Here is a 15,743-nt window from a genome sequence, read left to right as displayed (position 1 = left end):
TGATACTTAAGTACATTTTAGATATTCCATTGACTTTCAATACCTAAGTATATTTAAAACTAAATACTTTTACTGAAGTAGTATTGTACTGGGTGACTTTCACTTGTCATTTTATATTAAGGAATATTTCCTTTTACTCAAGTATGACAAGATGCAGCTTGTGCTGGGGACAATAAAAGGCCACTCTAGAATGTGCAGTTTTGTCACACAACACGATGCCACAAATATCTAACATTTTAAGGGAGTGTGCAATTGGCATGCAGACAAAAGGAATATCCACCAGAGCTGTTGCCATGGAATTGAATCTTCATTTCGCTACCATAAATTACCTCCAACGTCGTTTTAGAAAATTTGCCAGGATGTCGAACCGGCCTCAACCGCAGACCACGTTTAATTAACCATGCCAGCCCAGGACCACCACATTCGGCTTCTTAACATTGGACCTTTGAGAAGTAGTTTTTTGCAAAAAAAGAAAAAAAGAAAAGCTATTTTCCCATTTTAATGGAAATCTAAATTGAATTAATTTTTGCCGAGAAATTATTTGATATTGATTTAAAAACGTCTGCATTTGGCATTTAATTCATATCCAGGCTGGCTTTGTGATATTTGGTGCGTGACTGCTTTGCAGACGGCCTGGAACGCGGCCGCCATTTTTGAGCTGTGTGTTTCGTCAGAGTGCCAAATTACTGATGGCGCAGGAGGCGGACATAATGATTAATTATCACGGCGGATTCGAAAAATTTGACCGGAAAAACAGCCGTTATCCTTATTGTATCGTTTGGACACCCATTCCAATACTGTCGTGAGTAGCTACTTTTCCGGTTGTTTTCTTTTGCTCTCACCATCTGAAATGGAGACACTATTTACGTGACAGATCATGTTGATAGCCTACATGACCATTGATGTTTATCACATCGTTTTAGCTTGCATTATAGCTAGTAAATTTCCAAATACTATGTGGGCTGGAATTAAAACGCCCATACCGTTAGATGCCTTATAATATACGCGCACCCAGGACCCCCCAATACAGTGCTGTACCTCTGTGTTGTTCAGGTGGTTGCTCCCCTTCATTGGTCACATGGGGATCTGTACTTCTGCAGGCGTGATAAGAGACTTCGCTGGATCTTACTTGGTGTCTGTGAGTATATGCAGATCATGCAATATGACAGTAGGCCTACAGCTTTATGTGCATAACCTAATATCATTGGACCATCTGTTTCGTGATAGTTCCTCAACATTTCCCATCTTTCCTTTTAGGAAGATAATATGGCCTTTGGAAGACCAACAAAGTAAGTTGGCTTTGTTCGTTCAATGCTTGGAGCTAGGCCTGGCTTATTGTGCTCAAAATTGACATGCAGGCATTGCGGTTATGTGGTAAGGTATCTGCAGCAATGCTTGTCTCTTAACAGGTACTGGAAGCTTGACGTTGATAAGGTGTGTGGCACTGGCTCAACTGCCTGGGACAAAGCAGTGCACGATGCATCGGAGGAGTACAAATGCAGGCCGGTATGAACATCGACAGTGTCATAATAAGACAGACAGGAAGGTCTAGTAGTGGAATTATATTTTTTTCCTAGATTCTAATGAACATCTTCAGGTAAGGCCTATTTCAAAGGGTAAATATGTACATGTTTTGTACAGTGATTGTAAAGGCCCATTGGAGCGATAGTGACAAATGCCTAGAGTTAGACTTGACTAGCCTTCTTCCTCTGTCTCTTGTAGCACAACCTCTGCTGTGATAACTGCCACTCCCACGTGGCCCGGGCCCTCAACCTCATGCGCTATGACAACAGAACGTCCTGGAACATGGTCAACCTATGCCTGCAGACCCTTATCCATGGCAGGCATGTCAGGTGAGATACCATGCAATCATGCAATGAAGAGGTACTCTACTTTATGTAACAGAGTATGCTCATTCCTGTCCTAACCAAGGCGCGAACACGGAACCTTCTGTACAACAATACTTACCACTCACAAAGCATCATTCTGACTGACCAATCACTGTGTGTGTGTTTCTCCTCTGGATCATTTGACTAACTGGTGTGGGAAGGACTAGAATCAGACATGCTGATGAAATGGGCAGAATCAAACTATGCAACACCGGTCTGTATTGCAAAACCGCATCACCGAGTCTGAACAAGTGAACATGCACCTGGCAGCAGGCAACGCTCTGCAGGAGGGACAGAGGAGCTCCAGACACGGGGAAACATATGCGGTTGAGAAACCCCCTCATTATTCTCCCCCGAGTAATGTGCAGCCTGCACATTATCGTCCGAGGGCGCCACGTCCTTCAACAGTGGGGCAGCGTGTAATTAATCATTGCCAGATGTGGCCCCTGCATCACCACATCAACTCTCTGCTGGGGCTCCCACTGCTGGATCGGGGGGACAGGGGTGGAGGACAGGGTAGAGGACAAGGTAGAGGATGGGGGAGGGAGTGAGGGGAAGGGAGTGGGGTAAACCTCTGGGAGAGTTGGTCTGCCCTCCTGCCCTCAGTGCCCTGTGTAAATTACCCTGGCTTCGGGGAAATTGAACTGACTGCACATCCTTACCTGTCCCTGTATACTGCCCTACAAAAGGCAAAGGTGACCCTCAAGCATTTTTCCCGCCATAAAGTAAGGACTGTTTCATCACATTGAATGTTTATATCTAAATAAAAAAATATTTGACTGTGTAGATTCTACAATCTAAATGAGTTTATCCAACACTCTTTGTTGTTTTTCTGTTTGACTTTGAATGGTCATTTATTTGACTTAGGGGGTCATAGGTCAAATCAGGGGTCATGGTTGAATGCATAAAGAATTACGTCAGAATAAGATACTACATCAGTGCATTATCACTTATCTACCTAAAACATATTTGTCTGGACAACAAATACAAGTTTAAAGACATTTTTCTCAGTTTCACTGTTGCGTTGAGTTTCACTGCTCTTTGTATGGCAGAGTGGGTAACTACAGTCAAAACATGGTGGAACAAAGCCCAAGTGCAGTAACTTCAGTTTCTGCAAACTTCTAACTCAAACTTTCTATGAAACAGAACATAATTGGTCCAAGTCACTTTGTCACAAGATAAAACAGATACTACAAAGCCTGATTTCAGTCTTAACTCAATGTTGACCAAAACAAAGTGTAGTTCCTGCGTTTTGCCTTTGTAGGGCAGTATAGATTAAATGTCTTAGAGTATGTGTTTTTGACCAACAGCTGAAATGTGAAGATTTAATGACTGTAATTACTACTCTCACTGTGCTTTCTCTCTCTCTGTCCTTCCCTAGCTGTGTGTCGTTCCTCAAGACCTGGCTGCCCTTCCTCATGCTGACTGGAGCCCTCGTCACCTTCATCCTAACACTCAACCTGCACTGACCACACAAGGGAGATGGAGGAGGGGAGAGATAACACAAGGGATTTTCCTGCTCAGTTGTAATCGTGAAAGTGAATGAAGAAGAGGAATGTTCCGATGGGACACTTCTTTGTGCAGTACTAATATCCACACTCTCCGACATTCATCAGACAGGTGTCTCAAGAGGGCAGTTATGTCCAGCTGTTCTGGCTGGTTTTGAAGTACCTTTTACTCCATAACAGAAAGGAATGTCGTATAAATGAATGTTTGTCTTGGGATAGTCATAACCATAAATATAGAATTGATATAGCATTTGCTAAATGACAAGAATTTGAACGTAAATATATTGTCTATGGTCAAATTCATACGGGTCTCTTTTACCGAACCCCATATAACCAGTATAATAACAGCTCAACATCATTTTACTTTGTAATTGTTTACTGTATTTTATCAGACAGTATTTGTTCATGCAATACTGTAAGTTCTCTGAAGCAACATGCTCAGGAATGTTAATATGCTGTGCAGTAGTACATAATCATGACCAAGCATTTGATAGAATTACAGTAATTATGGGCAATAGGCTGTACCATATAGGCTAGTAAAGTTAAAACAAATTGTATTTGTCATGCTTCGTAAACAACAGGTGTAGACTAACAGTGAAGTGCTTCCTATCAATGCAGAGATAAAGGTAATACTAAATACACAGAGTAACGCTAACCTTTCTATATATACATAGTCGATGTTGCAGGGGTACGAGGTAATTGAGGTAGATATGTACATATAACTAGGAATAAAGTGACTAGGCAACAGGCTAGATAATAAACAGTTGTAGCAGCATATGTGATGAGGCAAAAAGGGTCAATGCAGATAGTTAACCAAATAACTACCCAGACTATTTAGCTAAACTATTAAACAGTCTTACGGCTTGGGGGTAGAAGCTGTTCAGGGTCCTGTTGGTTCCAGACTTGATGCATCGGTACCGCCTGCCTTATGGTAGCAGAGAGAACAGTCTATGACTTGGATGGTTGGAGTCTTTAACTGCCTGTTATTGAGGGCGGCGCGTAGCCTCGAGGTTAGAGCGTTGGGTTTCGAATAACGGATCCACAAGGTGAAAAACAAATCTGTCGCTGTGCCTTTGAGCAAGTCACTTAACCCGAATTGCTCCCGGGGGGCTGGACAATGGCGACCCTGTCCGTGACCCCCACTCACTGCGGGTGTCTCAGGGGAGTTAACATATGCCCCCCCCCCCCAAAAAAAAAAAACAAAAAAAAAAACAATTTATATTACACACTTGTGTGTAGCAGGACAAATATATGCACCACCCAAATTATTATATTTAACGGGCAATGCGCACGACCCTCTGTTTTGTGTTGTTATTTATTGTAACAAATATAAGTGTACATAATATGCATAGACTACTTGTTCATTGTGTATAAACTGTTAAATCATATCACACAAAGACACCACAGAGGTCGACTTCTGTGTAGTATAATATTATTAGCGTCTGTGCCTTTAAAAGACGTTCACTGTTATTCCTCTCCTTGTTTCTGCGCCGGTATTTAAACTCAAGCTAACAATTCGGCGGTCCTGTTGATCAGCAGAGGAAACCTCCTTCTCACTCAACGCAGACAGAAACCATTGGGCTATCATTCGGCACCATCTAAAGAAAGGCTAACACCTCATACCGGAATCGGAGTTTTTTTTTTACGCCTTGATGTGCATGATACGGCGTAATATGGCTCACCATCACCTTCTGCATATTCTGGTATTTCTAAGTTTATAACTTTTCTGTTGAGTTATGCATAATTTGGTGATTATTGTACTTTTTGGTGCGCTACTCTGTGCGCTCCACCAGTGCTTGGAATGCCCATCAGGCTGCCGATGCTTTGCTGACACGAGCACAGTGAAATGCGTCTCCAAGGACCTTCGCGCCATACCACAAGATATTCCAGGATACACAAGGAATGTGATCATCACAGGAAATAATATATTCAGAATTGGATCAGAGACGTTTAAAGAACTGAAAAATGTCACCACCATCATTTTGAGCAACAATGGGTGAGTAAATATTCTCATCAAAGATAATTGTTTTCTGAGGCGTTACTACAGACCCAGGTTCAATCCCGGGCTGTGTCACAGCCGGCCGTGACCGGGAGTACCATGAGGCGGCGCACAATTGGCCCAGCGTCATCCGTGGTAGGGGAGGGTTTGGCCCGGCTGGGATGTCCTTGTCCAATCGCGCTCTAGTGACTGCTTGTGGCAGGTCTGGCATCATCAGGCTGACTCTGGTCACCAGTTGTACAGTGTTCCCGCCGACACATTGGTGCGGCTGGTTTCCGGGTTAAGCGAGCAGTGTGTCAAGAAGCCGAGCGGCTTGGCAGGGTCGTGTTTTGGAGGACGCGTGGCTCTCAACCTTCGCCTCTCCTGAGTCCGTACGGGAGTTGCAGCGATGGGACAAGACTGTAACTACCAATTGGATATCACAAATTTGGGGAGAAAAAGCGGTAGAAAAAATATATATAAATAAAGGGTATTGTATTCTTGCCGTTGCAGAGATTAAACATTTTCAACGATTGAGACATATGCATTTGTATTTACCTGCCTATACATTTCTGAAGCTTTGAGTTAAGATTCTAAACTACAACAAAATGATTTTTCCATGTTCTCCTGAATGTCATCACACCAATTTATGAAATATTTAGATACCTCTATTTGAGCATGATAATAATTCCGGAAAACATTATTTCTAAGTCCAATAAACGGTTTGGGGACTGTAAACATGGACCATCTGTCTTCCCAGAATCACAGAGGTTGCATCCCACAGCTTCTCTACCCTTTCTTACCTGCGCTACCTGGACATGAGCTGCAACCATCTGGCTCTCATCCACCCTGAAGCCCTCAACATCCCAGGGAGTCCTCTAAAGGAGCTCAACCTCAGCCACTCCCTGTATAACTACACCTCACTGACTGATCTCACCACTGCGCTGGGGAGGCCTAGGAGGGCTGCTCAGCCTAGATCTCTCCGGGAACTGGCTGGTCTTCCTACCCCCAGGGATGTTCTCCCACCTCCCCAGCCTGCAGCACCTCCTCCTGGGTAACAACTCCCTAGCATCAGTCTACAACGGCACCTTCTTTGGCCTGCGCCGCCTGGAGCTGCTTGACCTGACCAGCAACTCTTTCAGGGTGTTCGGAAAGCGATGCTCTGGGGGAGCTGGAGAGGCTGGTGCAAGCCCCCCGCATCCTGCTGAGCCACAACCCCTATGTCTGCACATGTGAGATCCAAGACTTTGCCGTGTGGCTCGAGCTCCCGTGCTCAGGTGGGGGATGCAGAAGCCCTGACCTGAGCCTCACCCTGGGAGTTTCAGGACAGGCCCCTGAAAGGGCTCGGGATCCAAGTTATCGGATGCCATGTCACTTCACCACCTCTGGTCGGAATCAGAGACAAGGTGGGCGACCTCTCCCTGTAGACCTCCTACGTCCTCCTGGGTCTGGTGCTGGGCTTTGTGGGCATGGTCTTCCTCTTTGTGCGCTACCTCAACTGGCAAGGTATTAAAAAGTGGGTGGTGGAGACGCGAGATGCCTGCCATGACGTGTTGGAGGGGTATCAACACCGCTATGAGATCGACACTGACCCACGCCGGGATTACCTCTCAAAAGACGTCAGAGCCGAAGAGAAGCCACCGACAAATGGTAGTTTTGAACAGGCTCACTCAGATAACCGCTTATCACAGCTACCCACTGACACCTGTTTAGTTCAGATCTCCTCAGACACACAGGTCAAGCCAGGCTCCATCTCTGGATTTGTGATTCCTCATTCCCTGGAATGGAACTGGACTGGAGTGAACTTGCATTCAGGGTTGGGGAGGTTACGTTCTAAAGGTAATCTGTTACAGTTTAGTTCCCTGTCCAAAATTGTAATAAGTCATGTAACTTTTGGATTACCCAAACTCAGTAATCAGATTACTTTCCCCTTATTAGAAGTAGACAAAAAAGGATCAACACACACATGTGGTCTCTGACTTGTGGTCACTCTCGCTCGGGTGGAACAAACTTAAACCTGTGCTTTTATCAATGCTGAATTAAATGTAATTGAGAAAACAGCAAACATCCTTTCTGAATTTGAAAGTAATCCAAGAAGTAATCATCTTTTTTTTTTCCTGTAATCTGATTACAATATTTCTTTGCAGGTAACATAACTGATTACAAGTAAAAAAAAATATTTAAAAAATCAGATGACATATAATCAGTTTCTGCTCAACCCTGCTCACATTTGTGAGGGACTTATCTGTATCATGCATTTCTGTACAATGTGTTGAATATAATTTACATCACTAATGTAAGCATAAAACTGCAGAACAGTTATGCTATTTAATGGAGAGCCTATTTTAAGTGTGAACAGCCGGGCTCGTTGTACCTGCATAGCCTTGATACCTCTTTTACTGTGGCCACATTTCTACTGACTTGCATAGATTTAACCAAGTTGCCATCTGTCTTTGGTGTTGTATGTATTATTTTATTATACTTTGTGGGTCTTATTGACATATCTAGATGGAACCAAAGCAATATTGCCTATCTGAAGGGTCTTGACTGCAAAACTAACCTTGAATGTCTACTCTTTTGGGAAGATTGAATGATTCCACACTGCACTAAGTCATCTTTTCGTCCTTAACTGACTTTGTAACCAGACGTGACAGGGCAAGAAAGAAAGGGCACATACAGTGCCTTGCGAAAGTATTCGCCCCCCTTGAACTTTGCGACCTTTTGCCACATTTCAGGCTTCAAACATAAAGATATAAAACTGTATTTTTTTGTGAAGAATCAACAACAAGTGGGACACAATCATGAAGTGGAACGACATTTATTGGATATTTCAAACTTTTTTAACAAATCAAAAACTGAAAAATTGGGCGTGCAAAATTATTCAGCCCCTTTACTTTCAGTGCAGCAAACTCTCTCCAGAAGTTCAGTGAGGATCTTTGAATGATCCAATGTTGACCTAAATGACTAATGATGATAAATACAATCCACCTGTGTGTAATCAAGTCTCCGTATAAATGCACCTGCACTGTGATAGTCTCAGAGGTCCGTTAAAAGCACAGAGAGCATCATGAAGAACAAGGAACACACCAGGTAGGTCCGAGATACTGTTGTGAAGAAGTTTAAAGCCGGATTTGGATACAAAAAGATTTCCCAAGCTTTAAACATCCCAAGGAGCACTGTGCAAGCGATAATATTGAAATGGAAGGAGTATCAGACCACTGCAAATCTACCAAGACCTGGCCGTCCCTCTAAACTTTCAGCTCATACAAGGAGAAGACTGATCAGAGATGCAGCCAAGAGGCCCATGATCACTCTGGATGAAATGCAGAGATCTGCAGCTGAGGTGGGAGATTCTGTCCATAGGACAACAATCAGTCGTATATTGCACAAGTCTGGCCTTTATGGAAGAGTGGCAAGAAGAAAGCAATTTCTTAAAGATATCCATAAAAAGTGTCATTTAAAGTTTGCCACTAGCCACCTGGGAGACACACCAAACATGTGGAAGAAGGTGCTCTGGTCAGATGAAACCAAAATTGAACTTTTTGGCAACAATGCAAAACGTTATGTTTGGCGTAAAAGCAACACAGCTCATCAACCACAACACACCATCCCCACTGTCAAACATGGTGGTGGCAGCATCATGGTTTGTGCCTGCTTTTCTTCAGCAGGGACAGGGAAGATGGTTAAAATTGATGGAAAGATGGATGGAGCCAAATACAGGACCATTCTGGAAGAAAACCTGATGGAGTCTGCAAAAGACCTGAGACTGGGACGGAGATTTGTCTTCCAACAAGACAATGATCCAAAACATAAAGCAAAATCTACAATGGAATGGTTCAAAAATAAACATATCCAGGTGTTAGAATGGCCAAGTCAAAGTCCAGACCTGAATCCAATCGAGAATCTGTGGAAAGAACTGAAAACACAAATGCTCTCCATCCAACCTCACTGAGCTCGAGCTGTTTTGCAAGGAGGAATGGGAAATATTTCAGTCTCTCGATGTGCAAAACTGATAGAGACATACCCCAAGTGACTTACAGCTGTAATAGCAGCAAAAGGTGGCGCTACAAAGTATTAACTTAAGGGGGCTGAATAATTTTGCACGCCCAATTTTTCAGTTTTTGATTTGTTAAAAAAGTTTGAAATATCCAATAAATGTCGTTCTACTTCATGATTGTGTCGCACTTGTTGTTGATTCTTCACAAAAAAATACAGTTTTATATCTTTATGTTTGAAGGCTGAAATGTGGCAAAAGGTCGCAAAGTTCAAGGGGGCCGAATACTTTCGCAAGGCACTGTTTCCAGAGTGCAGAAGTGACATGGCATTGAAGTGATGAAGCAGGATCTCCTGTGGTGTATAAACTCATGTGCATAATTTACCCGTGTTATGTAAGATAATTTAAATGAAACAATTGTAAAAAAACAAACTTTGTGCTGCTCAATTAAACCATTTTTTTCCAAAATGTTATCCAAATCACATTTGCAGTAAGTTTCCATTTACTCTTAAATTAACTTTACAAATTTTCAGGAAACTCTTGGGAATGACACTTCTCCCGTTTCCCCCTTCTGTTACTAAGTGTAGTGCCAGTGTGATTCTCCTGCTTATCGCAGATGGGGGGAAAGGGAGGTGATTAAGTGTGTCTGTAGGGGGAAAGTGGAACAAGATGAAGGATGCTAGACAGAGTTGCACCTGCTGGCTCTGCAGGCAGCGGTGCATCTCTCTATCCTGTGTGCGAGTTTATTTGCAGGACTTTCTACCTAATGATCGCTATTGATCAAAGCAGCACTGACAGATATTCCTCCCCACCACAATGCAACTGGCTCTGGTCTGTGTGAGTTTATCTATTCAGTAAGCATATTTGAGTGATCTTATATCGCACTAAATGATGTCTGATATGTTGTTGTAGTAACGTAAAGTGCAAATCGTTTTACAGATTGATTATATTTTTTGTTTTCAAGGATGTCGAGTCCTTTTAATTAGTCATTTATTAAGTGGTATCTTCAGCTTAAAGTACACATGCGCAGTCATCCCAAGGCAGGTGATGTATTGCACTGATACACTAGTGACACAGGCCTCAGCCGCTGTCAAAATGATGGAGGTGTATGGAGGACGTGGTGCGCACAGACAGAATTTCTAAAACACCTGGAAACGCTGGCTATCATCAATAACCCCAGCAAGGTCTACATGCACTCTACTGAAGACAGTAAATGGGCTGGGATTCACCATGCACTGAGTAAGGTTAAAGCCAGTCTTCTGATTACATGCACATGGAGCAGAAGAGGCAGCGCATTCCTCCCGGCTCACTCATTATTTGTTGGAAGAGAGGGGCATAAACTACAGAAAGTCAGCACAAAACAAAGGAGAGGAGATATAAGGTTTGTATGCTCGAAACAAACGTGACCTGGAAGCGTTTTAATGGTTTTAAGTGACTGATGAGCCCATGTTTTGCTCTATGCTTTATGAATTGAAAACAGAAATCTATGACATAGACACTGAATGTGATAGAAACAGTTCCTTTTCACCCTTTTACCAAGGAATAAGATCGCCTCACCACACCAACAACATTTGCCAGGCAGCTGTTTGACACCAGCAAGCTCCACTCTCATCAGTTATTTAATGCAGTAAAGTGAAAAGTATACAAAAGTTAATGCTACTTTTAGGCTGAGGCATTGCTATTATTGTGACTCGCTCATATAGTGGGTTTAGGCCAGGGTTTAAAAAAATGTACTCTTCAGGAAACCAACCCATTTGGGTCAAATGTATGAGGGTGCCCTCTACTGGTATGAGTCTACTGTGTCTCTGTTGGACATGATCATAGAATTAGAACACTAATTCTATGGACATATCTAACAAAGGGATGACATGTTGCCTTCTGTCACACCATAGGCCACTTAATGGCAGCACCACAACAACCCAACCGGGGGGGGGGCAGTTTGTGATACCCTGGTGCCCCCCTGGATCCTGAAGCAATGGGCCAGCACCCCTCCTATCAACATAGACACACAGCCAGCTCTGAGAAATATCTACAAACACTGGACAATGACACAGACCACCATTGGATAAAGATCTCACCATATCATCAGAGATGCTTATACACCCAGGTTTGGAGCCATGTTTGGAGAACCTCTTACCCGACTAACTGAGCTTGGGATTGGGGAGGGCGCAGGATCGAGCAGACCTGTCTGGAGGAAGAGGGTTGGAGAGGCCAATGTGAGTGCTGAAAGAAGGAAGGAGGCTGAAAGATGTGTATTTTGGGCCTCTCTGCTCATACATTTGGACAGATCTTCTGCGTGTTGGGTGGCATAGGCTTCTACAGGTACAGTGATGTGAAGGGCACTGGGGGTATGAGGATGTCTTTGAAAGGCTATAAGATAGCACAATACTTAGGTAGCAACCCACTGGTGACACACTGGTTGAATCAACATTGTTTCTACTTCATTTCAATTAAATTATGTTGAACCAACATTGAATTGACGTCTGAGCCCAGTGGAAAGGCAACAAGATGAATGAAAAACTGCACTTTGTATATAGTTTTGTTTCCAACCAAGACTTTAGCCATGCGTTTTTCTTCACTCCCTCAGATATCGGACGTGTCAGAGTTTGATGGACAGGAGAAGCAGAATAGAGTTGAGTGGGAAGTCAAACCAGCATCAACCTCCCATTGCTCAATAAAGAAGAGGGGCCCCACAAATAAGGGGAGTCACTCACCAACCTACTGATGACTGAAAACCCTTAGATATTGAGGGTCAGAATTTCAAGACCTTTTATACTAGATAGCATTTTATCCAGATTACCAATATGGGGAATCATTTATTCTGATTTGACATTTTTTAATATGACTTTTGATAATAAAATATACTTTTTGTTTGCACTAAATTGTGTGCTAAATTTTAGGTTTTAAATTACTTAAAAAAACAGTTTGAGGCATTAGGATTAGAATAGTATAAGGAAAACCTTCAATATAATAAAATAAAAATGGAAATGAATAAAATGATTGAACGGTCTATTTCCATGTATAATCCTCATTATATCTATCTATTTATTTATTTGTGTATTTTATTTTCTATTTCAGCATTTCTTTTCCAATTGATCAGTCTCGGATATTTATTTATTTTTGTGTTGCATTTCTATTTATCTATCTCATTTCCACGTTTAATTATGTCTCGACTGATATGTATTTATTTCAAGTGACACTGGGTGTTCCATATCTCTGATGCTACTCATATTAGCAGATCTCTGGTCAGATACTTTGCAAATTGCTCCGACTACTGGATGATAAATATGTCATATGAATAGATATCCGCCTGGTGGCCAACACACGGAGGAAACGGACGTGGAGCTTGAATACGAGGGCGGTGAAATAAAGGATGAGCGGACATAATGTGATCTTAATTACCTCCACTAACCGGTGCCCCCCGCACATTGACTCTGTACCGGTAGCCCCTGTATATAGCCTCTCTATTGTTATTTTAGTGCTGCTCGTTTGTTATTATAAATAAATATATATAAAAACAAATAGTGTTAAGTAAAAAATAGATAAGTAAAAAAAAAAAATATATATATATTTTTTAACTTAGCTATTTTTTTACTTAACACTTATTTTTCTTAAAACTGCATTGTTGGTTAAGGGCTTGTAAGTAAGCATTTCACTGTAAGGTCTACCTACACCTGTTGTATTCGACACATGTGACTAATAAGATATGATTTGAGACTGCAAATTGACATAAAGAACATCATGATTTCAAACCTAGCTTACATTTGTAGACAATCCCGTGTCTTCAAATATTAAAATCACTTGGAGCTGATTTCCTGGTGTTTTTACAGTCTGTTATGTTCAACAATGAAAATTCCACACACATTTTTTAAATGTTATTTTGCTCAGAATACGTGAGGGGGGCCAAAGAAAGCCAGAAAATAGGGAAAGGGTTCCAATCATTTTTCCACATTAATTTTTGCTAATAGGAGATTTTAGAAATGCTTAAAAGGAGTGCTGTGTTTCGTGAAGGCTTACCCTGGCGTGACGTTTTGATTACCGTGCAAATCTCCCTTGGACAAGGTGACTTATCAATATTTTCAGCTTTCTGTACTCTCAGACTCAAATGCCAATTTGCGTCAAAGTACACATCATGAAAAAGTACACATCATGCAAAACTACAAATCCTTGCAAGCTCCTGCACGTCATTTCTAACTGACACCTTTGCTAACAGGTAATTTGTGTCAATTTATAACTTGCACAAGACAGTTCACAGAATTGTACAATTTTTAAGAAATGTTGCCAATTTATTATTTACTACATTTAGCTAACATTAGATAGTTCATCCAGAGATTCTTATCAGATCATCATGACATTTGTAGTTTATGGTAGCCACATTAGAAGCTAATTTGCATTTCATTTTTGGGAAGTAAATACAGGCGAATATATTGATCAAAGTAACCTTGTCCTAGAGAGATTTACACAGTTATCAAAACTTCACACCTTATGACATATACTGTGGACTTCACCTCATTAGCGCAAAGACTACAGTATGAAGATAGGCTAAAACTGCTTTTCTAATAGAAATCCCTGATCACACTTGTAGGCGATGTTGGCTAGCTAAACTCATGCATAGAATCACATCATCAGGTCTATACTGTCGTCTGGCACCGAACTGCGCATGTGCAGGTCGTCAAAAATCAAAGACACTCCTTCGATATAAAGTCGTTTTTGACAAAAATGGCAACGTGTCAGTTTTCCACTTTCACGAGGTTGTAGTAATAACATGTCCAACTACTACAGACGTTGGCTCAAATCTAGTTTGTGCCATTAGATTTCAATAAAATTAACAACTAAGGAAGAATGTTTCACTTCTCTCATTGACTTCACAATGTTGCACCTCTGGGTTCAGAAACTCCGTGATGAACATCATGGCAGCAAAACTAGCCGGAGACGATCCACATTTAGACTTCCGGTTTTCTGGGTTTGCCTTCAAAATAACAGTCCATGGTAAAAAGCTATGTGTATGATAAGAAATCAATATTTTTTTGCAGCTTTGCATAGTGCATAATGTAAAATTATAACTACATGGAGGAAAATATAAACTAAAGAGAATTACTACTTTATATAAGATAAAGAAAACTATAAGGTGGAGCACATTGAGAAATGTTTGGAGCTTAAGTAAATGAATATCAATAACATAATAATAGTCTACTAGTAAATAAATCTACAATTACAATTTAAAAAATATCATTATTTTTATAGTAGTATTCTAGTTTATTTACTGGTAATATTGTTGAAGAATGCAATTTTAAAATGTGATGTTTAAGAAAAGTAACAGTATTTTTTTTGTATTGTAAAAACAAATTGCAATGTACAGAACAAACTATTGATTGGTTCAGTCTACTTACCAAGTAAAGTCCCTAGAATACAAATCAGATGAGTTTGAACAAACAGGTAGCTTATAGGAAGTGTTGCTGGACTTTTACTATGGTCAGCTTAAAATGGTGTGCCTGGACATTATATGGTACTTTACAGTCCAGGCACTGTAAAGGAAAAACGATTATTTGTGCCGATGTAAAAGTGGGGACGGGTGTACTCGGTAGGACTGTAGAATCTATATATGGTGTTATTTCATGGGCCTCTGAATAATACGGAGTGTTAATGACCTTTTACTCCACCCATTCCATTGGCCACAATGTGAATCACTGTATATGGAATACATATTGACCTATAGAGCAAAAACTATTCTTGGTGCCACAGGAAAGGTACTGTAGGAAATAATCAGTAGGGTTTGTTGAAAGTATATACAGTTGAAGTCAGAAGTTTACATACACCTTAGTTTTTCACAATTCCTGACATTTAATCCTAGTAATAATTCCCTTTCTTAGGTCAAATAGCATCACCACTTTATTTTAAGAATGTGAAATGTCTGAATAATAGTAGAGAGAGTGATTTATTTCAGCTTTAATTTCTTTCATCACATACCCAGTGAGTCAGAAGTTTACATACAGTGGGGCAAAAAAAAGTATTTAGTCAGCCACCAATTGTGCAAGTTCTCCCACTTAAAAAGATGAGAGGCCTGTAATTTTCATCATAAGTACACTTCAACTATGACAGACAAAATGAGGAAAAAAATCCAGAAAATCACATTGTAGGATTCTTAATGAATTTATTTGCAAATTAGCATCCCCCCTTTTCCTCCAAACACAACGATGGTCATTATGGCCAAACAGTTCTATTTTTGTTTCATCAGACCAGAGGACATTTCTCCAAGAAGTACCATCTTTGTCCCCATGTGTAGTTGCAAACCGTAGTCTGGCTTTTTTATGGCGGCTTTGGAGCAGTGGCTTCTTCCATGCTTAGCGGCCTTTCAGGTTATGTTGACATAGGAC

At 41.2% G+C, this 15,743-nt stretch overlaps 1 protein-coding gene and 1 pseudogene across 1 annotated transcript; both read left to right on the top strand.

The window, feature by feature from the left end:
- The first annotated feature begins 557 nt into the window (after positions 1-557).
- Positions 558-4,744, top strand: LOC135520044 (transmembrane protein 222-like). The gene is made up of 6 exons (XM_064945360.1): positions 558-802; positions 1,054-1,138; positions 1,258-1,289; positions 1,410-1,506; positions 1,723-1,853; positions 3,271-4,744. The coding sequence occupies exons 1-6, from the start codon at positions 690-692 to the stop codon at positions 3,356-3,358; spliced, it is 546 nt and encodes a 181-aa protein (XP_064801432.1). The 5' UTR covers positions 558-689; the 3' UTR covers positions 3,359-4,744.
- Positions 4,745-4,844: 100 nt separating this feature from the next.
- On the top strand, positions 4,845-8,104 carry LOC135520045 (trophoblast glycoprotein-like; annotated as a pseudogene).
- The last annotated feature ends 7,639 nt before the right edge of the window (positions 8,105-15,743 follow it).

Source organism: Oncorhynchus masou, chromosome 29 (assembly GCF_036934945.1).
Source record: "Oncorhynchus masou masou isolate Uvic2021 chromosome 29, UVic_Omas_1.1, whole genome shotgun sequence".
Taxonomy (NCBI): Eukaryota; Metazoa; Chordata; class Actinopteri; order Salmoniformes; family Salmonidae; genus Oncorhynchus; species Oncorhynchus masou.
The sequence above is the reverse complement of the archived record's forward strand: the minus strand, read 5'-3'. Positions and strand labels throughout refer to the sequence as shown.